At 36.8% G+C, this 24,572-nt stretch overlaps 1 protein-coding gene across 1 annotated transcript in view; it reads left to right on the forward strand.

The window, feature by feature from the left end:
• The first annotated feature begins 1,182 nt into the window (after positions 1-1,182).
• ALDH5A1 (aldehyde dehydrogenase 5 family member A1) overlaps positions 1,183-24,572 on the forward strand; it is a 536,325-nt gene continuing 512,935 nt past the window's right edge. Inside the window, exon 1 of the mRNA XM_044065747.1 lies at positions 1,183-1,776. Within this exon, the coding sequence (XP_043921682.1) occupies positions 1,498-1,776 (279 nt within the window). The 5' untranslated portion in view covers positions 1,183-1,497. The remainder of the gene's footprint in view (positions 1,777-24,572) is intronic.

Here is a 24,572-nt window from a genome sequence, read left to right on the forward strand (position 1 = left end):
AATTTAAGAACACCAACTCTGTTTTAAATAATGTCATTGTATAATAGCAATAATGCACAGCTGGGTGCAGGTAATGCTGGATTTACCCATAGATGGCTTTATTTGGTCACTTGGGGATTGCCCTCGTGACCAAACCACACCAACTGTGGGTAAATCCAGCATTACCCCACACTCAGCTGTGGGATATCGCTATTTTACATCACAGGGGTTTTCTAGTCTTATACTGTTTTCTGCTGGTGGAACAACACTGCATTTTTTTTTACTTTATGTCATGATCTGGCATACATTTATTTGCCATAATTTGCTATTTGCATAGCTGTCAAACTTCCATCTGCACAATGAGGAGCGCTAGAATTGCCACCTTTTCAAATGGCCATAGTGGGACATTTTCGGGACACACATCAGATTTTACAGGCCGACACAAACCCACGGTCAGTACAAAGGATAGAACTTTCCTTTTTTGCCTAAATATAAGCTTATTCTTGTAGCAGTTTAGTTGCTTATCCTGTTTCTTGTAACATGTAGGCATTTTAGATACAGAAATACCTATTTAATGCAACTATTACATTACATATGGGACATAATTATGTCCTACAATCTCAGGACATTTGCCATTTTTAATATTTTTGGTCAGGACACAACCGCCCAAAGAGGGACTGTCCCTCGCAAAGTGGGACAGGTGGTAGCACTAGCCTTCATAATGTGGAACAAATGGGTAAAATGTGGAGCACAATGGCTTACAAACAACTTCATCCAAGAATGTCATTGGATGGTTGAAATATAGTGGTTTTACTCATAAAAATATCCAATTAATTAATATGAATTATTTATATTTACCATAAATATCAGTTTCAAGGAACATGGGCTTTTTAACACCCCAAACGGGGTATGCTCCTCGTAAGGAGGTACACTTGAGGGATATACAATTTGCAAATGAGAACATATTAACGGTTATCAGCCAACAAAGTGAAGTTCACACCAGCCTAACCCCTAAAAGCGCAACACTTTTTTTTTACTGTTTATCAAACACAAAAAACGTACGACAACCAGAGAGCTGCTTAAAACCGGATACACACTGCAAATATTAATAAAGCTCCTTCCGGGTGGAAAATTGAAACAGTGGTTTTCACTTCTTAATAGGAGGCTGTTTAGTGTTAGTGTACAGGCCACTTTACGTTTGGCGGTGTTTTACAAACCACAACTGTTTCAAAATATATCACAACGAACAGCCCACGCAAAAACAAAGAACGTATGCATGTACACGTCCGCCTGTATGTCTAAGATGTACTATCTGAACAAGCTTTCGCGTTTACAAATGTTTCTTGGCTTCAATTGATTAATTTTTACCCTCACGCTACCAAACGTCTTTACGTTTCTCAAAACGCAAAGTGAAACTAACACCACGGCTTACGCTGTACATTTTTTGCAGATTTTTGTTTCGAAAGATTAATCTAAAAAAGTGTAATCCCCGAGCTGCAGTTAGCTATCATACGCAAGATGCATGTTTTACTGCCCGCTCGTCATTTATTGCCTAGCTTACTCTGTTACAAACCGCATTACCGTCCAATATCATCTCTGTCTATTGCACCTGCTCTGGTTCGTTCGGAGGGCCACAGTGGGGGCCGCTGGGTACCAGCAACTTCTACCTTCCCGGTGCTCGACCCAAGCAGTGGGCGCGAGTTACTGTCGGTGTCTGACTTTGGGGTGCAAGAAACGCGGGAGGCTGTCCGGTCTGCTCATACTGCTTTCCAGTCATGGAGAGTAACTCTTGCCAAGGTAAAAGTAAACTGACCTACCAGTTAACTTTACATCAGACAGTTTAAGTGGTATGGAGCTGTCCATTTAATAATGATCAGACTAGAAATTATTGCAACACAGTTTAAATGCCGAACCGAAACACACTGTTTAGAGCAAGGGGTGAAAGCAGAATTAGGGACAGCTGGCAGTCCATGTTCCTAAAAGTTCCACATTGAAAGGGGGTCTGTCCCACATTCAGTGTTAGGATTTTTTTTAAACTGATATCCATGGTAAATAGCGCTGAATCATATTAATTCACCAAAAGAGTTTTTTTATAAGTAGAAAGTAACGCATTTTAACTACCCAGTGACATTCCTAGTTGAAGATGGTAGTAAGCTTTTGGGAAGTGACACATTTTTACCACTTGTACTCCATTATGAGAAGCAATGCTCCTCATTTAGGAGATTGAAGGTAGGGACCTATGCAGCTGCCTTCTGTAGTGGGCACAAGAGATGTTTTGGATTTCAGTCTCAGAAATGAGTTTATTCCTTAGTAAGTAATGCAGATGTTACAATTGCGTATTTTGGCTACAAAACGCACTCTGATGCTAAGGATACTGCCTTTTACTCTTTTTGCAGAGCATGTCTGATTAGGTGGTGAATTCAGACTGGAAAATGTCATATTTTTGTAAGAAAGTTGTTACATTCCTTTAAAATTCCGAGAAATGACTTCACTGCATGTGTAGAGGGGTCTTTAATATCATAAATGACAAGTTATTTCACAAAGGTGTTCCTGCAAGCTCTTGCACTTCATTAAGAAGTATCCCATTTTGTTACTCACTGGGTATATAAAAAGTGGTAGCTCTACAAGTGGCATTTGTCCCAGCAAGTGTATAACTTATGTGTTTTTTATAATTCATTTTTTGCTTTTGTTTGTTTTGGAACTGACGCGCCATCCACATAAAACAAAGTTCATCCCTGTCCATGTTCAGGTGTAAGTTGGATCTGTGAATGGGAAATAGAAAGTTTACCCCAGGACTGCCCCCTATACTACTGATGTCCAAAACAAAGGGTAAAAAGGTCACACAGACAAACCATTCAGTAAAAACTGCAAGAAAACCCCACCCAAGATAGAGCTTTCATTGTGTGTGTGAGATACCATAAACCTCCTGTAATGGAGGCCCATCAGTTGATATCCTTAAGGTGTCATTTGCATATATCCCATGGGCTTCCATTACATAAGGTTTAAGATATACCACACAGTGAAAGCTCTAGCTTGGCTGGGTTTTTCTTGCAGTCTGCACTACTAATGGACAGAGACAGCTCTTAAATGCTTTATCCCATGCATGGGTCCCCTAATATTTATTTACATTTGTTTACTGAGGTAGTCCACTGGGGAAAGTTGAACCCATTTTCAGTGGAGGCCTGGGGAGAAAAGCTCCATAAACACAGTATAAGTATTGCACAGTACACAAATAGTATATTCTGTGACAAAAAGTAAACGTAAACTATAAGGATGCATTACAAATGTGAAGCATACAAATTCAATACAGCACCATACGGTGGAGAACTAAAAGATAGTACAATCTGATCAGTGTACAGTGATACCCTGTCAGACTATGTACATGTACAGCATAGTACAAATTCAATATAGTACCATGTGGTGGAGAACCAGTAGGTGGTACCTTCTGAGAACCAGCTGTGGATCTATACAAAACCAGTACAGACTAATGTACAGTACATGCTGAAATGTACAGTAGTTCACTACAAAAATTAGTGCAAGATAAAGATGGTATATTTTGAAGTGGTCTGTTCATAAGAGCAGTTAAAGGATAAATATTTGTATTGTGTGAGTGAATGAATAGGAGAGTCAATCCAGGTTGATAACATACATGTGTCGGGATATATAGAGCAAGATAGAAATGAGACAGAGAAAGGAGGAGGCAGTTGGACAGGGGGTTCAGGTTGTAGAAACTACAGCCTTGGTGCACTTACATTGCCATAGTGAGGCAAGATGTTGTTTCAGTGACTTTTTAAAAGAGAGGTACTGCTGATAGATCTAATTGAAGATGGGAGAGTATTCCATAGTTTAGCTACAGTGAAGGAGTAGCGCATTTATCCAGCTGTGTGGGTAGGTCTCTCTACATTTAGGAACAGTTGGTTATGGAATCTGAGAGGTCTATTTGGTTGATATTGTGTGAGTAGAGGGGGCAAAGAAGGGCGGTTGGTAGCTATATAAATAAACTTGTCAGTGGTTAGTGGTTCAGTGCTGAATGCATGTCAGGTGATGTGTTAGCTCCAGCCAGTTTAGGAGTAGTAGTGAAGAGCAGTGGTGAGAAGAATAGTTAGCATTTGTTACAAATTTTGTAATTTTATTGTAGCAAGAAGCTAGTTTGTGTTTTAAAGAGGCCTGGATATTGGTCAGGAGAGGTGCACCATAAAGAAGCGATGGCAGAAGGAAGGAAGAGGCAAGAGACATTTTTGCAGAGTGGTTGAGGAAGTATTTATATCTATAAATAGAGACCAGTTTTTTGTGTGTTTTTTTTTAATATTGGCATGTCAGAGGTCAAATTTTCATCTATGATGACCCCTAACAGTTTAGTATATGGTACGGCTTCAATTATAGTTCTGTTTTGGGATTGGATGGTGAAAATTTCCTTGTTTAATGTAGTGGATTTCTTGGGTTGAAAAAGAACAAGTTTAGTTTTATTTGGGTTTAGGGCGATATGGTTATTGGACATCTATAATTCTGTGGTAGTGAGGGCATCTTGTGTGAGTAAGAGAAGGTTTGATGCTGAGTTGGCAGCACAGATGATTGTAGAATCATCTGCATATTGGATGACAGTACTTTGGGTAAGAGAGGTGTGGAAATTATTGATAAAGATGGTGAACATAAGAGGCCCTAATATGGATCCTTGTGGAACACCTGTTGTTGTGTCCAGGCAAGGAGAGAGAGAGAATTTTGCCATTTGGTTGATTGTTGCCTGTTTAGAGAGGTAATTTGAGAACCACTCTAGGAATGAAGTTGAGATGCCTATGCCAGCCAGTTTAGTGATGATGAAAGAGTGGAAGACCATATCAAAGGCCTTGGAGAGGTCTAGAAAGAGAGAGGAGACCATTTTTCCCTCATCTCTGGCCTGGCTGTCTGTGTTAGAGGAGGATATGTCAGCCGTAGTAGTGCTATGACCTGGTCGAAATCCATGCTGGGTGGGAGAAAAGATGTGATTGTGAAGAAGTTAGGTGTGGACACATTTTTGTAGAATCTTAAAGATAGGTGAGAAGATAGCAATGGGTCAGAAGTTGGAGAAGTCTGTATTAGGGCCACCTTTATGTAGAGGCAGAATGTAGGCCTTTTTCCAAGTAGTGGGTGTGTAGGATTCCAGAATGGATCTGTTAATATGTATACTGATGGGGTAGGCTATGGAATTGACAGCAATTTGTGGTAACTTGGGAGGTAGGTTGTCTGGGGCATTAGAGCAAGGTTTGAGTTTTTGAAGCAGTTTTTTATTGTGTTGGGAATGGGTGAGAGAGAGAAGTTGGTGAATGTAGTAGTATGGGTTTGGAGAGAGGTTGAATGTGGAGGAAAGGTGGCAGTTATATTGGCAATAGTGTTGATGAAGCAAGAATTAGTGTGTGCATCTGTCTCTGCGGGTGTTTTGTTGGGGTTTAGACATGGATTTTTGTTTGACCCTGGGTTTAGTAGGGAATTAATGGCGCTCCAGAACTTTTTAGGGTTTTGTTTATGGTGGTTTTGTAGTGAAGGGTAGTGATCTTTTTTGTCTTTTATGACTAGTCACTTCACTTGATTACATAGCTGTTTGTATTTTGTCAGGTCGGAGATGTTTTTGCTTTTTTGCCAGTGTTTCCAAGCTTTATCCCTTGCAGTCATGAGGTGCTTGGTAAATTTTGTGAGCCAGGTGGCATGATTAGTTTTCACCCTCTGTAGCATGAGTACTGCTTGGTTGTTTAAGACCTTGAGAAATGTTGAGTTGTTAAATTCAACAGCGACATCTAGGGGAAGGGATTTCAATATGTTCCAATTGATACATTGTAGGCAGTCATTAAATGTTGTGGGACAGAAATGGGAAAGGTCTCTTGTATGTTTGTAGTGGTGGCTGCTAAGTGATGGAGTGGTTTTTTGAAGTATGAAGGCAGGAAAGTGATCGCTTATGCTATTGGGGAGCGTTCCTGTGAATGTAATTTTATTTGGATCAGAGACCAGAATCCAATCCAAGACAGAGCTGTTATTTTTGTTTGGTCTAGTTATGTCATTGATTAGTTGAAGGTATATATGTTGATATTGATGGAAGGACTTTGGTGGGAGATGCCTAGCCAATTAATATTGACATCTCCTAAAATGATAGTTTCATTTTCGATATTGTTTGATGCTCACACAAGTAATTCCTCTAAGATAGGAATGCTTTTGCTGGGTGGAATGTATAACACAATAATGCATATGCTTTTGCAACTGTTCATTCTAATGAAGGATATTAATATTATTAATTATCAATGGTATGATCCTAGTTATTCTCATTAGGGGTAATATATAATTAACCATGGGATGGTTAAGGTCAATATGATATGTTAATTCATGCACAAAAAGGGAAATTGGATAGGCTTAAAATGTCCAGTAAGTACAGCTAGTCTAGTATTTACCTATGATAATTTATTATCTGGTTTCTTGTAAAGTTTTATAGCTATTTTTAGCAAACTCTGTACATTGTCAATTAACAGCATTATTGTTTGGAATTAAGTGTTTTCAACACTTTATTCTCTTTTTATTGTTGTATTTTTTTGTACACATTGATGATTGTTTATTCTTTTGTAAAATTACTATGTACTATTGTGGAGCTTTTATTGCTGGGCTTCCGCTGAAAAAGGTTGTAGCTCACTCGGACTTTCCAGGTTAACAAATGTCAAATAAGTAAATAAATGAAGCTATGGAAAGTCTGACAGGATGGAAGTTTTTCAGAAGAGGTCCAGTCTCCGGGAGAAAGGTTCTACAAGATAAAGAGAAAATAACATAGATCATACATGGTGTAATAAATCATTTGAGTGTAGATAAAGAGAAAGTAACATAGATCATACGTGGTGTGATAAATCATTTGAGTGTAATAATGAGAAACAAATTATTGCTTCACCAAACAATAGTGAGAAATTTAAAAACGGTGACAAAATGCAAATAAATAATCAACATACAGTCATAGTGTAATCATGATACAAGTAGTACAATAAGAAACACTAATCAAAGGTAGATCATTATGAGTGTTTAGATAAAATTTAGACCCATCGCATTTTATAATAATAGGACAGTGGTAAGGTGTGGGACATCCCCACACTGGGCCAGTAATCAAGGAGCCTGAATCCTCACCACTGACATGGGAGAGGGACATACACTTGGAATACAAATGGCTACACTCAGTATTTCCAGATGCAGAACTGTCTGCATTAAGCACAATTTCCCTTAAGAACATACAGGGCTCACACTCAGCCCGTGGTCTGGATGTCTCTATCTGCCTCTCCCCAGGACCAGCCACAATGAGAAGTTTAAATATATTTATTAATAAATATTAAAAGAACAATACAATACTAAATATATATTTACAGTAAACTTCAGAGTTCAAATCACAGGAAATGTTGAAAGTAGCATTGATGGACAGACTCATACAGATAAAGAAAAACAATCTCTAAACTAAGCTTCAGTATATTCCTGACTGAATCTGGGAGAATTACTATTCCCTAATAACCTACTTGATAGACAAGGCACAATGAAATACGTGAGTAGTCTTTCTAGTCAAGTTCCTCAAAACAGAATACTCAGAGATTACTCCCTGTAAAATATAATATCCAAGATGACTTGCAGAATGACCTCATCTGGTCACCTGACTCTAGGTTCTCACAGTATCCCCCTTTGAAGCTGAGACAGGAATTTAGCATAGATGGCTACAATACACATCTAGATGTGTATGGCAGTGCTTGGGTCTTCCCCTCTTCTTACTGAGCTAAGGAACAAAGGCTTCTTCCAGATCCACCATCTCTCTTCCTATTCAGCACTGTGAGGTGATGTGTTAATGGTTTAACAGCTCATTTACATTTCCCTTATTTTTCTTAAAGTAAGCTAGCTAGTTAACCTCTGCTATCCCGGCATCCTCTGTTAAAACATATACATTTAATTCAGTTACAGTAATACATGTACATTTCCATTCATTCCAGCAGGATGCACTGTTGATGCATTTTAACACCGGCAAACAAACCTCACAAATATGTTTTCAGCTCAAGCATCTGTTCAAATCAGTTTGATATACAAATGACATATAATTATTTACAGAATTCCAGCTAACTGTGCTGGCACAAGTCATACATCCACTGCCCTACTTCTACTGGCATGGCTGGCAGTACCTCCTGTCGTCACAAGGTGACCTTTCATAACAACGTAAATTTGAGGAGAGCTTGGAACAGTGCATGTGGTCTAAGCAAATGTAGTGGTACAGGATAAGATAGACGATTGCTGGCCAGGTAGTTATCAGGATGGGCTAGAGTGGATAAGGATATTTTAATGAAATTAGGCAGGTGTGGTAAATGAGCAAAGGTATGAGACCTTTAAACATTGTTTCAGTAGTAGTCTGAAGGATTTCAACTTGTTGGTTTCAGTGTGAGGGAAATGGAATTCCGAGCTTTCTGTATGTGATAGGAATACAGTAAATTACCTGCAGTATTGCTTGATTTGAGTGCAGTAAGAATTTGTCATTAAGAGTAAAGAGTCCTAGAGGGGGAGCAAGGTTGGATGATTTAACTTTTTGGGATTTTTCTGGGGTTGGAAAATTAGACTGTGTGCAGTTTTTAGCTGTGTGAGTATTAGATTTTGAGGCAGTTCTAACCAATGTATCTGTTTTAGTACTTACATAATCATGGGATCTATAAGGCATATTAGCCATGAATGTAGCTATTTTTTTGTAGCATTCTTCTAGCATGGTTACTTGGATAGCCTGCCATTTGACAAATATAGGGAGGCTAGCCTGGTCATTCAGGTAAGGATTAGCTCAATATAGGGTGCCACATTTTTTGTGTGTTTTATGTGGTGGTCAAATTTCATGGCATGGCATCATCTGTGGTGACACCTAGGAGCTTGGTATGAGTTACAAGTGCAATTTTGGTTTGTTCAAAAGTAGTGATGAAGAGAGGTTTGTAGCTAGAATATTCTTTAGATGTGAATAGAATAAGTTTTTTTCATAGGGTTTAATAGTAATTGAGAGTAATGTAGCCATGTTTCAATGGAGTTGAAGGAGTCTAGTGTCTGGGTTTGAACCTGTTGTAAGTTTGGGAGTGCAGATGACTGTGGAATCATTAGAATACTGAATAATGGTTGCATGCCTACTTGCGGTACGTAGGTCGTTTATGAAAACATTGATTATCAAGGGACCAAGGGTAGATCCTTGAGGCACCCCTGTGTTTCCTGAGAGAAGTGGAGAAGTCATTTTCCCATTTTACAGATTAAGTCTATAACTGAGGTTGCTGTTGAACCAGGTGAAAGATGAGTGTCAGAGTCCTATAGAGAAGAGTTTGCTGAGTAGTTTTTGAGAGAGAAAGTTTTAAAAGCTTTTGACAAATCAATGGAAAGTGCTCCAACTAAGTTCCTTGCATTCCTGTTGCTGCTGTTGGTGGTACCAAATCTGAGAAGAGCTGTTATAGTGTTGTGTTGTAGCCAGAAACTGTGTTTTGTGGGTCTGAGCAAGTTGTTTGTGGTAACAAATTTAAGTTGCAGGTACTGGGACACAAATACTTTGAATAGGGAGACAAAATGGTTATTTTTTTAAACACCTTTATTGAATTATCACTTGTGATATAGGCAAATTTACATTTATATAAAAGTAAAAATGATTACTAGCCAGTAATTGGAGATAGCATTAGAGGAGCCACCATTGTGTAGGGGAAAGATAGTTAAGGGTCATAGCTTTCTGTGATGCAGTTTATTAGAATAGAGATTGGGTAAGCTAGGCCGTCTGCTGCAAGTTTAATATGTTTTGATTGAAGACTGTCTAGGGCAAGTATAGTTGGCTTTAGTTTCAGAAGGGATTTCTTGATGGTGGATGTCTGGATAGGTTGAAAATCAAATGTGTTTGGATTATTTGTCGAATCTGGAGGAGGTTGGGTATTACAGATGGAAGACTTGTTTAAGAGGGAAGGTGTTATTGTATTTATAAAATGTGTATTGAATTCGGCTGGCAGTGCTGTCATTAGTGTAGTCAGTAGAAGGGGTTGGTTGTACACTGTAGCCGAGGTGTATAAGTTTGTTGATGGAGGAGCAGAAAAGTTAGGGTTTTCTTGCTTATTGTATTACAAGTTTCCGTAGTATGTTTTTGTCAAGTTTGCTCATATGTTTTGCGTTTTGGAATTATTTATAGTTTTGGAGGCTGGACAGAGTTTTAGTTTATTTTCATGTAGTTCAAGCTCTATCTTTCATCATTATTTTTTTTTTCTAGTTAGTCAGGTTGCAGGGCTTACTTTAACTTTTTATTTTTTTGTATAGCTCGTTCATTTAGGATGAAGAGAAATGTATTGTTAAAGTATGTGACAGTATCATCTAAAGGGAGAGTATGAAGAAAGTTCCAGTTAATGTATCTTAAGCTGGCAAGGAAAGTGCCTTTTTGGAAAGATGTGAGTTTACTTACTAAATTATAGCAGTGGTATTTCATGGGGGAGTTTAGCTGCCTAATTATAAAAGTAGGGTGTTGATCATTTAAGGATTCAGTGAGGGAGCCAGAAGGGAAAATATAATTTGGAGAATTTGTAAGCATCCAGTCAATGTTGGATCTTTTCCTACTACAGTAAAGCCGGTAATAATGGAGATAAGTTTAGTGAAGCTGTATAAACTGATTGTCCACTAGTATTATAGTTTATTGTAAGATATTTGCTGAGGCCCATGAGAGAATTTCTTCTATAGTGTCAGTATTGTTACACAGTAAAAAATACAACTGTGTCACTCTTGAATGAAAGTTATATTCATGCCTGCAACTGGTGTAAATGAGTGGTTTTAGGCAGAATACAAGAGCAAGATTTCAGTGCAGTGTGTCCTATAAATATTGCCAGATATTAAGATTAAAACACATTTATTTGTTTTGTTAGTCGGGGTAGAATAGATCCTTCAAAGCCTATTTAACATTAATCCTGGAGAATAATGAAATGCAGAAGAGAGCAACAAAACAATGCATTGTGCAAACACAGAAAAATATACTCAGACTTCAATTTTTATAGGGGCATTAAATGTGCAATAAGACACAAGGGCTGTGTATGGTACATTCAGGCTTGTGCCTCAACTTCATTGGTACATGGTAATATCTGTGCCATGCACACTCAAAGTGCCTTGTTTCATTTACAAAATGGTCATCTTATTTTTTTTTTGTTTTTGTTTTTGCAGTTTCCCAAACTCTGGAAAAACATTTATTCTCTGCACAAATTAGGTAAATTAACAGAATTAGCCATACTCGCCTTTAGAATATTGGAATGATGTATACATTCTCAACTCCTAAAATATTTGATATGCAGTAATTCACTATCTCCTATCTAGCATGGTTTTCACCCATTCCACAGTAACCTTACAGCTCTTCTTTCTTTTCATAACACTGTCTTTTTTTTTCCAAAATGTCAATTTTCTTTTTTTTCCAAATAATAATACAAATATATATCTAAAGAAAACAGACAACAATCTCGTTTCAAGAAAATTATACATATAAATATACAATATATACACTAGAAGTCACAACGTCGTTAAGTAGAGTATGAGAATTCTTATGTTCATTTGGTCTCATAAAGGCTAGTGGAATGGGGATAGTCTATATAGAAAGTAAAGATAGAAATACAACCATTTATTGTATGGTTAGGGAAAATATCTAGATACACATATACTAAGAGAAGGGGGAAGATGCAAGAAAACTGGTTATACTACATTCATTTCTTATTAAAAGGTTAGCTTTTCATGTAAATTTGTGGGCAAATTTTATTTGTCAATAATTATATCTAGTAAGTAACCCCAATATTTTTGGTAATAGCTCACAACTTGTAAGCCCAACACAGCTCAACGAGTCAGGAACCACGATAGTACTGCAGTTAGTTAGCATATAGGTGGAATAACAAGGATAGAGTGAGACCGAGGGAAACATACAAGGGAGATAGTAGAGATATACCTCAGGAAGATGTACCACAATATTGCAATGAAGAGGTTTTTTTAGAAGACGAAGAGCAAAACAAGTGGTATACAGTACATCGGAAGGGGAGGGGGGTCCCCAGGTGGAACAAGCACAGATAACACAGATTTTAGACAATGCAATTGTACACAATAACACAGCCCCAAGTGACTATGCATACAAGGACAATATAGACTAGGTCCCCATATTACAATTGATGAGGGAGATGTCAAGATTTATAATTATAGCACCTATGAAGTACCACTAGAACTGGCGCAAGTATTCTCAAAAGGCATGAAGTTCATACCTGACAAATCACTGGATTTGGTGGATGTTTTGGTTGAAGTAAAGTTATTCCTAAGAAAAATAAATCTAGGGATATTTTTCCAGAATAGGCCTCAACATGCATACATAAGTTCCGATTTAAGGAAAAAAAGTTCCTTTACACCACCTATGGTGAAAACATTGGAAACATTGGAGAAAGTGATCCAGGATGACATTTACAAGTTATATAAGGAATGTAAATATCGGAAAAAGGACCAAATTATGGTTAATAAAATACATTCATTGATTGACTCCATCTGTCCGGAAAATGTCAGGATTATGGTTGCAGACAAGGGTGGGGGTATAGTATTGTATGACCAAGAAAAATATAGCAACAAGATATTCGAAATACTTAATGATCCAACTCAGTACGAGGTATCTTCATTAAATCAGGTCAATACCGCCCATAATAGAATAGACTCTTATTTGGAGGAATTTTTATTGGACAATAGAGTTGACGAAGAGCTTTATAAGTTTTTGAAGGTTGAGTACCCCATCCTGGCAACTATAAGAGGCATTCCAAAGGTACATAAAGATCTGATTGATCCACCCTTCAGACCTATAATATCAGGGAGTGCGAGTAAGACATTCCCATATGGTAAAGTAGTGGACAAAAGATTGAAACATATGTACAAATGTATACCGCATATAATGAAGGATTCCTGGGAATTCCTGGGAATATTCAAACAGGAATTGTGGTCACCTAATATCATATTTGTCACTGTAGATGTTAAAGAACTGTTCTCCTGTATTCCTAAGAATGAAGGAATAGACAGCTTTATGCAGAGCCTTAAATTTAGTGGGTTACAACAAGAAGAGATTGCCCTACTGTCCTCATTTATGGAAATAGTACTTGACCATAATTATATCTTTTTTGAAGGAGAATATTATAAACAAATCTCAGGTGTGGCAATGGGGGCAGCGTGTGCCCCCATGTATGCCAACATGGTTCTCCTAGATTGGGAAACAACTTACATTTTAAATACAAGTTGGATGAGCAAAATTAAAACTTATGTAAGATACCTGGACGATATGTTTCTTTTATGGACAGGCAATAGTCAAGAATTAGAAGAGTTTATAAATTACATCAATGGTACTACTAATTATTTAAAATTTATTCACCAATTTGATAGACAAGGAATAAACTATCTAGATGTATATGTCTATAATGATGGAAAGACATTTCAGTCCAGGATACATAGAAAAGAGACTTATAGCAATGGTTATTTGCATTACACTAGTGCCCATACATATAAAGTCAAGTACAATATAGTGAAAGGACAGTTAATAAGGGCAGCGAGGATGACATCAGATAGGGGTACTATGCTTAAAGAGGTTAGTTTTATGGTGGCCATGTTCAGAGAAAAGGGATACCCTGACAAGATGTTGGATGATTTAACAGCATATGTAACCCAGGAATAGGGTAGAAAATTTCCCCCACTATTAGGCATAGGTATTCAAAAGAACAATCCACACAACAATACAGAGGGTGAATATTATAATAGGGCCTGTATTGTGAAGTATGGACATTATACACAGCAGGTTAAGCAAATTATTACCAAACACTGGCACATTTTGACAAGCGATTCAGCGATTAAGGAAAAAATCCCCCCTGTACCCAATTTTATGTATAAGACAGGTAATAGCCTCAAAAGGCTTATAGAAATAAGGCAGAGTGCTATACAAGACACAAAGACCTTCAAAAGGGGTACTACGAAGTGTGGGAGCTGTAGTTATTGTAAGTATATATACGAAGGCAAAAGCATAGTATTAAAGGACAGAAATAGAACTAAGGTTCATTTTAAACATGGTAATTGTTTAACTAGACATGTGGTATATCTAGCTATTTGTGACACATGTCAAAGTTATTATGTTGGAATGACGGACCGGTTTCTTAAAAATAGAATTTATAACCACACCTATTGCATTAAGAGAAACGATACCAATAACGCATTGTCCCGTCACATACTCAATAGCGAGACATGCACGGGTTTTAAATTTGGTATTTTGGATGTGGTCAGTATAAATCCTAGAGGAGGTAATACAAAGGCCATTGTGGGAAAAAAAGAAATCAAGTGGCAGCTGCGGCTTGAGGCTGCCACACCACCTGGCCTAAATGAAGTAATTCCTACTAAACCCTTAGTGAGGGTATAATCTTGATTTTGTGGAAATATTGAGGCAAATAAAAAATGTTAGATATTATACAAGATAAGTTATCACTATGTATGTAACAACAGTTATTGTGTTGGTTGATTCTTTTTGTACTGCATTTTTATCAAATTATTTATCAAATTTTGTATTTTTTTTAGTATAACATATATATTTTAGTTATATATTTTTTAATCCATAACAGCAGTATTTGCACATACAGTAATAATATGATTCATTTGTGAATACTGATGTGTTTCCAAGTTATATTTTAACAACAGCACATTATGCAGTAAGTTTGCAATAGAGTTAAAGGATAAGATGGTTAATCAAGTCTGAGATGGATATTTTACTGCATAAGTGATGCATAGGGTTAAATGTATGTAATTGGGTAATTGTTTTTAGAAAAAGGCGGGAAATTAAGGTATTTAAAGTGTATTCAAACAGTTTGTCTGATGTTCTGAAGAAATCTAGATTCACTAGATGAAAGCGCTCAACTAATAGTGTCATTGTTGGTGCATGGTTTTTTAATAAAAGAAACTAACTGCAGTACTATCGTGGTTCCTGACTCGTTGAGCTGTGTTGGGCTTACAAGTTGTGAGTTGTGTTGTGGACTTCAGGAACTTTTGTGTGAATTTTTGGTAATAGCGTTTGTTTTTTGTTTTTGAATAAACTAATTTGTGAGATGAGATATATTTGATAGCAAGATTGCTAAAATTTTCCTATGTAATTGGTGACATGACATTCCAATTCTTTGCAATAAAGAATTTAATAAGGGCACACATCGTATTAAAGACATGTCTTAATATTTTTGGAAGTTGATTGATGTTAATGTGCAATATAGCTGTCTCCCATGTAAGGGTTGATTTTTCATATCCCATCTTCTCTGATCTTACTCTCAAGGATCACCATAAGTTGTATATCTTAGTACAGTTCCACATGACATGTAAAATATCAGCTGTTTGATCTGGACAATGGGGACATAGGCGAAAAGTTAGGATCTAAATGTATTTAATTTAGATAAGGTATAATATAGATTGTTATTTACCTTTTTTCATAACACTGTCAGTCAGTATCTCCTTAGTTTTTCTTGACCTATTAAAAGCATTTGACGCTATCTCCCCCTCAGTTATTATGTACTGTAGCTGAGCTTGGCCTCTCAGCCTATACTATATCCGTGTTTAAAGAATATCTCAGTGTGTCAGATGGCAAACATCCTTTTCTTCATCTTCTTTCACGTCCGCTCCTGTTGGAGATCCATGCAGATCTATTCTCGTTCCCCAGCTTTTTAACTTTTTCTTCAACAATCTGAATACTGCTAATGGATGTAGTTCCCGTATCTAGTATGCAGCTAATTCAACTCTAATCTACTCTGCCCCCATGGAGATCTATTCTCGTTCCCCAGCTTTTTAACTTTTTTTCAACAATCTGAATACTGCTAGTGGATATAGTTCCCGTATCTAATATGCATCTAAGTCAACTCTAATCTGCTCTGTCCCTGGTATCTGTACTCTCCAGACTATCACTGTGCAGTCATATTCCTTCTTTTTTATGTGGTGTCGTTTCTCACCTTGGCAGTTAGGCTGTATCCTAGCTATGAATAGAGTTCACCATGCACATCGCTTTGTTCTGCTTTGGTGCCTAATAAAAGACAGAGAGAGAAAAGCTTCTTTGGCAGGCTAAATAAAAGAAAAAAAAGTCAAGAAAAGCATATTGCTTAATGTCGTTGATTGTTATTGCTTGATACAACTTCCTTCTCTTTGATGATACCTGGAAAAGTAATCTTTTTGATATCAAATTCAAGAAATGAAATAACCAAATATGTAATCATTAATGCTTCCACACAGCACATATTTTTTTTTAAGCTGATCTGGGAGATGGCATGCTTGTTGCGGCCTCAGAAACATTGGGTCTATGTTCGGCTACTGTATTTTAAAAACTGCGAATGGATAAATACTGAAAAGTTAACATTGAACGGTACAAATAGTGAGCAACAACCTCCGCAAAAATAAATCCATCGAATGGCCTTAGTCGGCCAACTTTCAGAAAGCAACCAACCAAGGTGGTTAACTACATAACTGCATATACCAATTCCGAGACCGCACTATAGTTTGGAATAGGGTATATTTAATAGGCTTCCCTTCACTTAACCTTGTGTGTCACATTACTTCCTGGTTGTTGGCCAACTATGGCCATTCGATGGATTTCTTTTCACGGAAGTTGTTCGCTATTTGTTCCATTCGATGTTAACCATTCAGTATTTAGCTGTTCATGGATTTTAAAATTTGGTAGCCGAACATAGACCCAAAATATTCACTAAGGTAATCGTGATTCATTCTGCTGTCAACTCCCAAGAATTGAAAAATACATATGTAAGCAATAATGTTCTCCACATCGTTTAAGTTGGTTTTATTGTTAGTATCCTTGCCATCTCTACTTGTTTGGTTTCTGTGGTATTTTTGTATGTGTTTTAATGGTGTTTAAATATACATTTGTATTTACTCGGTGTAATTTGACTCTTAGGTTAGAGTGGCTGACTTTCTGTTGATTTGAGGAATTCTGGTCTTTTCTTCAGTTTATTCACTTTCTGTCATTCTCTAAACTGCCCCATTTCACCATTTGTGGCTTTTATGCTTCCACTTTATTAAGATGTTAATATTTACATTTTGGATACCTTTTGCTGTTCCTGATCAGTTGTGGTATTAAGAGTTTTTAGCGTTGTTTTATTGTTGTTTTAACTGTAGTGTGTGTTTAATTTGAGTTGCATTCCTGATTTCCATTTGATTTTTTTATGCAGATTTATTATTGTATTTGAATTGGGGTATCCATTTTTGGAATCTGTGGCAGTTGGATTTTGAAATCTGTGAGGAAGAGGAGATGTGATTGAATGTGAAGCCAGTGTGACCTGCACTAATTTTCTTTTGTGTAGTATAACAGATTTGATGTATGGGCAAGTAGAAATCTTTTAAGTCAATGTCTCTTACCCATTGATATCTTAATATTACTGTAAGAGTTGTTACTTTGGGTACAGGCAAATTAAAGTGTCTAGCAGATAAGCTTTGAGATTTGAACAGAAATTGTGATATTTACCGAGATCTCTGATATTCTCAGGTATCAGTTCCAAGGTTTTTACATGTAGTTTTGAGGAATGGTTTGTGCAGTATTTTCTTGTATGAAGGAGCAAGAAGTGAGGGAGTGATTTTAGATTGGGAACAGGATTTATAGGTTCTTTTCATGATTTATAAGTTCTTTTCACTTATTGTGAGCCTATCAGAGAAGCATAGGAAAGAGTTTTGTTTAATGAGCTGAAATAGAAGTGAACCTAGTAACAGTATTAATCTTTGTTTGACTGGAAATTTTTACTTTTTGAAGGCATGTGCAGTAATTATCTGTTTGTGTTGGATGGATCATGAAAGGGCAAATCATTGTCGAGGTGGCATTGAAAGAATTTTGGTTCTTTCTGAGGTGGAGGCAGTTATTGCAAATCTATATTCCAGTTGTGCAGGCAGAGTTTCTTTGCTTAAAGATTCTTTGGTAGATGGAGAAAAGTTGTAAAATATTTTCAGGCCGAGAGTAACGCACACAAGCGCGCACACACAGATATGCATATATATATATATATATATATATATATATATATATATATATATATATATATATATATTTTTTTTTTTTCCAATCTTGGCTCTAGTATGCAAGGTATGAAGTCGAATTTTTAATTTACCACTGTGATAGATATTTAAAGGAATATATTGTTTTAGTATTGTTTTACGTGGACAATTATTATGGTCTAATAAATGCCACTCTGGGGAAACCTAAACACATTTCTTGCTGGTACCACACCATTGTTTTAATTTTGAATAAATTGTGGACTGGTTTTGTACTGCTAAGCCAGTTTGCAATAGATTTCAGGTCTTTTTGAAGTTGTGTTTTAGCGACTGATTATGTTAATCCTGATCTGTAAATAGCTATGTCATTTGGGTAGACCAAAATGGGAATTTGGTGGATGGTGTAAAGGGAGTTTATATATGAAAAGAAGAGGTGGAGGGGTCAGATGGAGCCCTGGAGAACATCTTTAGATTAGGAGGCTGAGACTGAGGTAGATGTTCCTATTCTTATTATGAAGTTGTAGTTATAAACAAAGTCCTGAAGCCATTGAGATGCTTTACTGCTGCCAACCCATAGCAGTTTGCAGCTTACTAGATCATAGGCTTTAGTAAGATTGCTACACACAGTACTGTTCAGTAGGCCTCTTTATTTGCTCATTAGAATGCTAACTTTAAAGGTCCAGAAGGCTGATATTGTACTACAACTGGACCAGAATACTCGCTTGTCAACCCGCATGGATTCTAAGGGTGGTTGTACATTTCTTTCTAGTATTTAGCTTAGGGTTGGGAGAGTAGAAATAGTTGTGAAGTCATAGAGGAGTCCAGAAGTCAGTATTTTTGGTTGTGTTTTATTGTGGGATTTTTTCAGATATTGGGAAATACCTTTTGACATAGTAAAGAGGTAGTAAATGCATTAGATAGTAGATAATATAATCAGAGCAGACTGTAACGTAGATTTATAACCTTTGAGTTATTTAAATTTAGAATGCATTATTCAACATTAACAGCAAACCGAATGCCTTGACCCCAAAAAGGACACCCCAAGCATGTCACTCCTACCCATCTTCTAAAACTGTAACCGTATATTCATTACATTTTTGAACAAATCTAGCTATCTCTGGTTATTTTCAGTTGCTGTACTCTCTGCATGTCTCTAACTGTTAAACAGTTGTTTTTCCGTTATTGTCTATACTTGATTATATGATACCAATGAACATTTTTCACTCAGGCTGTGCCAGCAAATGGTCACTTGTGATCAGTGCATTGTCCCTGTAAACACATTTAAGTAAAACAATACAATTTTCTACTCATAAAAGGCGCATTTGAGAGAATTTTGTTTAGGAGGTTTGCTTTTTTATTTGACTTTCTTAAAATAAAATGTACAGTGGATATAAAAAATGTACACACCCCTGTTAAAATGCCAAGTTTTTGTGATATAAAAATTTAGACCACAATAAATAATTTCAAAACTTTTCCCACCTTTAATGTGACCTATAACCTGTACAATTCAATTCAAAAACAAACAAATCTGTTAGGGGGAAATATAACAAATAAAAAAACGTACAATAAGCTGGTTGCATAAGTGTGCACACCCTTAAACTAATACTTTGTTGATGCACCTTTTGATTTAATTACAGCATTCAGTCTTCTTGGGTACACGCCTACCATCAATTAAAGAGACTATGATTAACCCCAAATAAAGTTCAGCTGTCCTAGTAGGATTTTCCTGATATTTACTCAGTTTCCTGCCTCAACAAAAGCCATGGTTCGCAGAGAGCTTACAAAGCATCAAAGGGATCTCATTGTTGAAAGGTATCAGTCAGGAGAAGGGTACAAAAACATTTCCACAGCATTGGATATAACATGGAACACAGTGAAGACAGTCATCAAAAAGTGGAGAAAATATGGGACAACAGTGACATTGCAAAGAACTGGACGTCCCTTCAAAATTGATGAAAAGACAGATGAAAACTGGTCAGGGAGGTTGCCAAGAGGCCTACAGCAACACTGAAGGAGCTGCAGGAATTTCTGGCAAGTACTGGTTGTGTACTACATGTGACAACAATCTCCCGTATTCTCCATATGTCTGGACTATGGGGTAGGGTTGCATGATGGAAGCCTTTTCTTACACAGAAAAACATCCAGGCCAGCTAAAATTTGCAAATCAATACATCAAGTCTCCCAAAAGCATGTGGGAAAATGTGTTATGGTCTGATGAGAACAAAGTTGAACATTTTGACCACAATTCCAAAAGGTATGTTTGGCGCAAAAACAACAGTTCGCATCACCAAAATAACACCATCCCCATTGTGAAGCATGGTGGTGGCAGTATCATGCTTTGGGGTTGCTTTTTTTTCAGCTGGAACTGGGGCTTTAGTCAAGGTGGAGGGAATTATGAACAGTTCCAAATACCAGTCACTTTTGGCCCAAAACCTTCAGGCATCTGCTAGAAAGCTGAAGATGAAGAGGAATTTCACCTTTCATCACGGCAATGACCCCAAGCGTACATCCCAATCAACAAAAGAATGGCTTCACCAGAAGAAAATTAAAGTTTAGGAATGGCACAGCCACAGAGCCCAGACCTAAATCCAACAGAAAATCTGTGGGGTGACCTGAAGAGGGCTGTGCATAAGAGATGCCTTCACAATCTGACAGATTTGGACGCTTTTGCAAGGAAGAGTGGGCAAATGTTGCCAAGTCAAGATGTGCCATGCTGATAGATTCCTACCCAAGAAGACTGAATGCCTATAATTAAATCAAAAGGTGCTTCAACAAAGTGTTAGTTTAAAGGTGTGCACATTTATGCAACCAGCTTGTTGTACATTTTTTATTTTTTATATTTTTCCCCCAACAGATTTGTTTGTTTTTCAACTGAATTGTACAGGTTATAGGTCACAAAAAAGGTGGGATAAGTTTTGAAATGATTTAATATCACAAAAAAATGGCATTTTAACAGGGTTGTGTACACTTTTTATATCCAGTGTATATGCATCTCTGTTTCTCTCTCTCTCTCTCTATATATATATATATATATATATATATATATATATATATATTGTGTATTCATGTGGCTTGGATTTGGGGAGTATGTACTGGTTGAGGTATCAAATGAGACAGATGTAGGATACATTTTTGGGACAGTCCTTTTTTGAGATGAGATCATTGGAGGACCATATTGTTTTGATTGTGAGACAGTTATGTTTGTTCTCCTTGTTAGTTGGTTAATCTATTTTCAAAATTTGTTGATTATAGGGTGATGTTTGTTGGTTTTGGAAATTGTTTGCTCTATGTCTTCTGATTAATTTTTAGTTGGGTTCTAGAGTAGCATAAGTCTTTCCCTGGATTATTATCATCATTTTATTTTGTTAGAGTTGCTTTTTCCTATTTGTCCCAAGTTTCATCAAGTTTATGCAGTTTGAGTTCATTAGTCATCCATCTGTTTTTGCGTAACTGAGATGCAAGTGAAAACAAGTGTTTTGTAATGAAGGGAGTATAGATTTACAGGTTTCATTTGCAATATTCACATCTTCAAAGGATAGGATAGAGGACCAGTGCATGTTGGTCAGCTGTTTTTTTCTCTTGATTTGGTTCTAAAAGAGGTGTTAATAGATTATATTGTAGGTTAGTGGAGCCATTGAAAAGAGGTGCCACTAGTTTGCCTGTGTCTGTGCAGATTACTTGGACGCTGGCAGTTTTGCAAGCTAGACAGATAAGCCTCAAGGTTTAAGTAAGTGAAAAACGTAAACCAGAAATGGAAAATATGTTCCTTTCAAGGCAGCACATAGAGAAGTACAGAAAGGTCTACTAGCATGCAGCAGATCACAAAAATAGTCACCCCTGCAACTCTTCCAGCTGCTAGTCTCCAAAGTACTCAAGGCAGATTTTTGTGGCAAGGGTCACAAACACCCACAAGTGCTGTAATGGTGAAGATGAGTCCTGTGAGCAGTATCACAATGTTTTATTGTGCCTAACAAATTCTTTTCCACAGAGTTCTCATTTTGATACTTCAAACTGAGTGAGCTAATCAGTTTGTGGTTCCGGTGAAATGGATTTCTGCAGTAATTATGATTCTGTTAAAGCAGTATTACTTATTAGTCGTCTTTCTAATATGTGTTCACTGTCTGAATTGGGGGTTGACATAATTTTTAAGGTGTTTACCTCACAGGCAGAAGATTCAGGGTTTGATTCTCACCTTTGGTCAGTGTGTTGTTATTGGCTAGTCATGTAATATTTTGCAGACTGTTTGCCTAGTATTTATTTCTGAACTTGTGAATAACCACCCTTTTCAATCCTGATTTATAGCTTTGTCAGTTTATATAAAAGATCACTGCTGGAGAGTTCTTTCCCTCTTTTTTTGGCAAAAATATTTCCTTGCTTTATGAAAACATAACAAAAGAAGAGACTACATAGACAGGTTTAGCATTTTTGAATAATAAATTCTAATAAAAAGAACTGTGTACACCAAAACAACAAAATAAATATTTGTACGTCATAGCAATGCACAGAAATAAAAAAAAAATCTCCAGTGTACACATCCTTCTGACAATCCCGTGAGGCTTGACACAGATGGTAATATTAAAACAAACTGTACTAGAAGTATGACTGGAATACTGTAACTCATTTTAGAGTAGCTGTCTTTAAAACATGGAAATAAAAGTTCCTATGCAAATGCTCAGTGGACAGAATAATTCTTAAATGCATTGATTAGTTTATAGGCTACCAATTATTTTACATAGACATTTGAGAAATTGTTTATTTTGGTTTGTTCTAAAGTGAGCCAATTTGTCAAGATATAACATTTTATTTAAGCAAAGATTACAGTGAACAGATCCAAGGTTTCTTTTTAATCATGATGGTCTGTATTGTATGAAATAGAAAACTTGCATCTCACTCCTACAGGATTGGTTGGAATGTGTTCCTTTTCAGCTATTCAGACACGCTGTCTTAGTTACAAATTCAGTTTCAAGCACACATTTTTATCACTAAAGCCAATTTTAGGATGCAGATTCACGCTGGTGGAATCTGCACAAACTGAGTCAGCTTATTTGAAAATGATGATTCAGCTTATTTGAAAATGATGATTCATGGGAAATGTGGAAGTATTCAATTTTGTACACTCCTTCCATTGTGATGGACTGTGCTCAGTTCATTATAATTAATAATGATTACTTTGTACTTATCATGAGTAACTTATTTTCTAGGTCTTATGCAGAGTTGTATTCCCTTTTGATTAAGTAGAACATACTTATTTTCTAGGTCTTATGCAGAGTTGTATTCCCTTCTGATTAAGTAGAACAATGAGTGAGAATGTCACTGAAAAAACAATCAGTAAAAACAAAATGAAAACTCCAGCAAAGCTAGAACGTCCAATAAGTGACCTCCCAACCCTCTTGTATCAGAGGCACATGGGATATATGCAAGTGATCCTTATGAACACCAGGTGTTTCAGATAATTGGCAATTCTGAATGCCCATGACTTTTGTCGTTGTAATGGACAATTTCAGGCCAATAAAGCCAAACACCACTAGCTGTGGATATGCATATTTCGGCCTTGTTATGACCTCATTGGCAAAGCACAAGCAGAGCGTTTGACTAAGCATTAGAAACACAGGGCTGTTATACCCAGCTGATGTCCATTATCATTAGGGTCACTGCAAAAATATCCCAAACAACAAACTAAAACAATGAGTGAGAAGGTCACTGTTTTTTCAGTGACTTTCTCACTCATTGTTTTAGTTTGTTGTTTGGGATATTTTTGCAGTGACCCTAATGATAATGGACATCAGCTGGGTATAACAGCCCTGTGTTTCTAATGCTTAGTCAAACACTTTGCTTGTGCTGTGCCGATAAGATCATAAGGCCGAAATATGCATATCCATACCTAGTGGAGTTTGGCTTTATTGGCCTGAAATTGTCCATTAAAACGACGAAACAAGTCATGGGCATTCAGAATTACCAATTAGCTGAAACGCCTGATGTTCATAAGGATCATTTGCATATATCCTATGTGCCTCTGATACAAGAGGTTTGGGAGGTCACTTTTGATTAAGTAGAGAAGTATACTGTCCATTCCATCTAGAATTATAAGGAATACATCCAAAGCTGGCTTAGCTGCTGGTTCTTGATCGTAAAAGTATATATTTGGTTTGACCTTACCAGATGCCTTCCACCATTTGAGTATGTTAGATTATTAGTTTGGGGAGTAAACTAGTCGAAAATATGCATCTTTCCCAACAGAGGTTGCCTTGGTGAAGACCCATCAGACCCAGCTTCTTATGGGCCCATTTCAATTTTAAACTATGATTATAAAGTGTTTATGTCTATAATAGCTAAAAGAATGGCAACGGTGTCGCCAAACTTGATAGGTACGGATCTGTGTGGTTTTGTGAAGAAGAGGACACATTTGACAATATTACTAGAACAATGATGATGATTATCCAAAGGGAAGCAGCGTATAAGAAAATACTGATGTCACTGATGGATCTTGATGCAGAGAAAGGATTCAACAGAGTAAGCTGGGGTTTTATGAGAAGGGCAATGGAAGCATTTCCATTCCCTGATACAATAATAAGGTT

This window comes from Protopterus annectens, chromosome 3.part0, assembly GCF_019279795.1.
Source record: "Protopterus annectens isolate FY-2018-M chromosome 3.part0, PAN1.0, whole genome shotgun sequence".
In the NCBI taxonomy this organism is placed as follows: Eukaryota; Metazoa; Chordata; order Ceratodontiformes; family Protopteridae; genus Protopterus; species Protopterus annectens.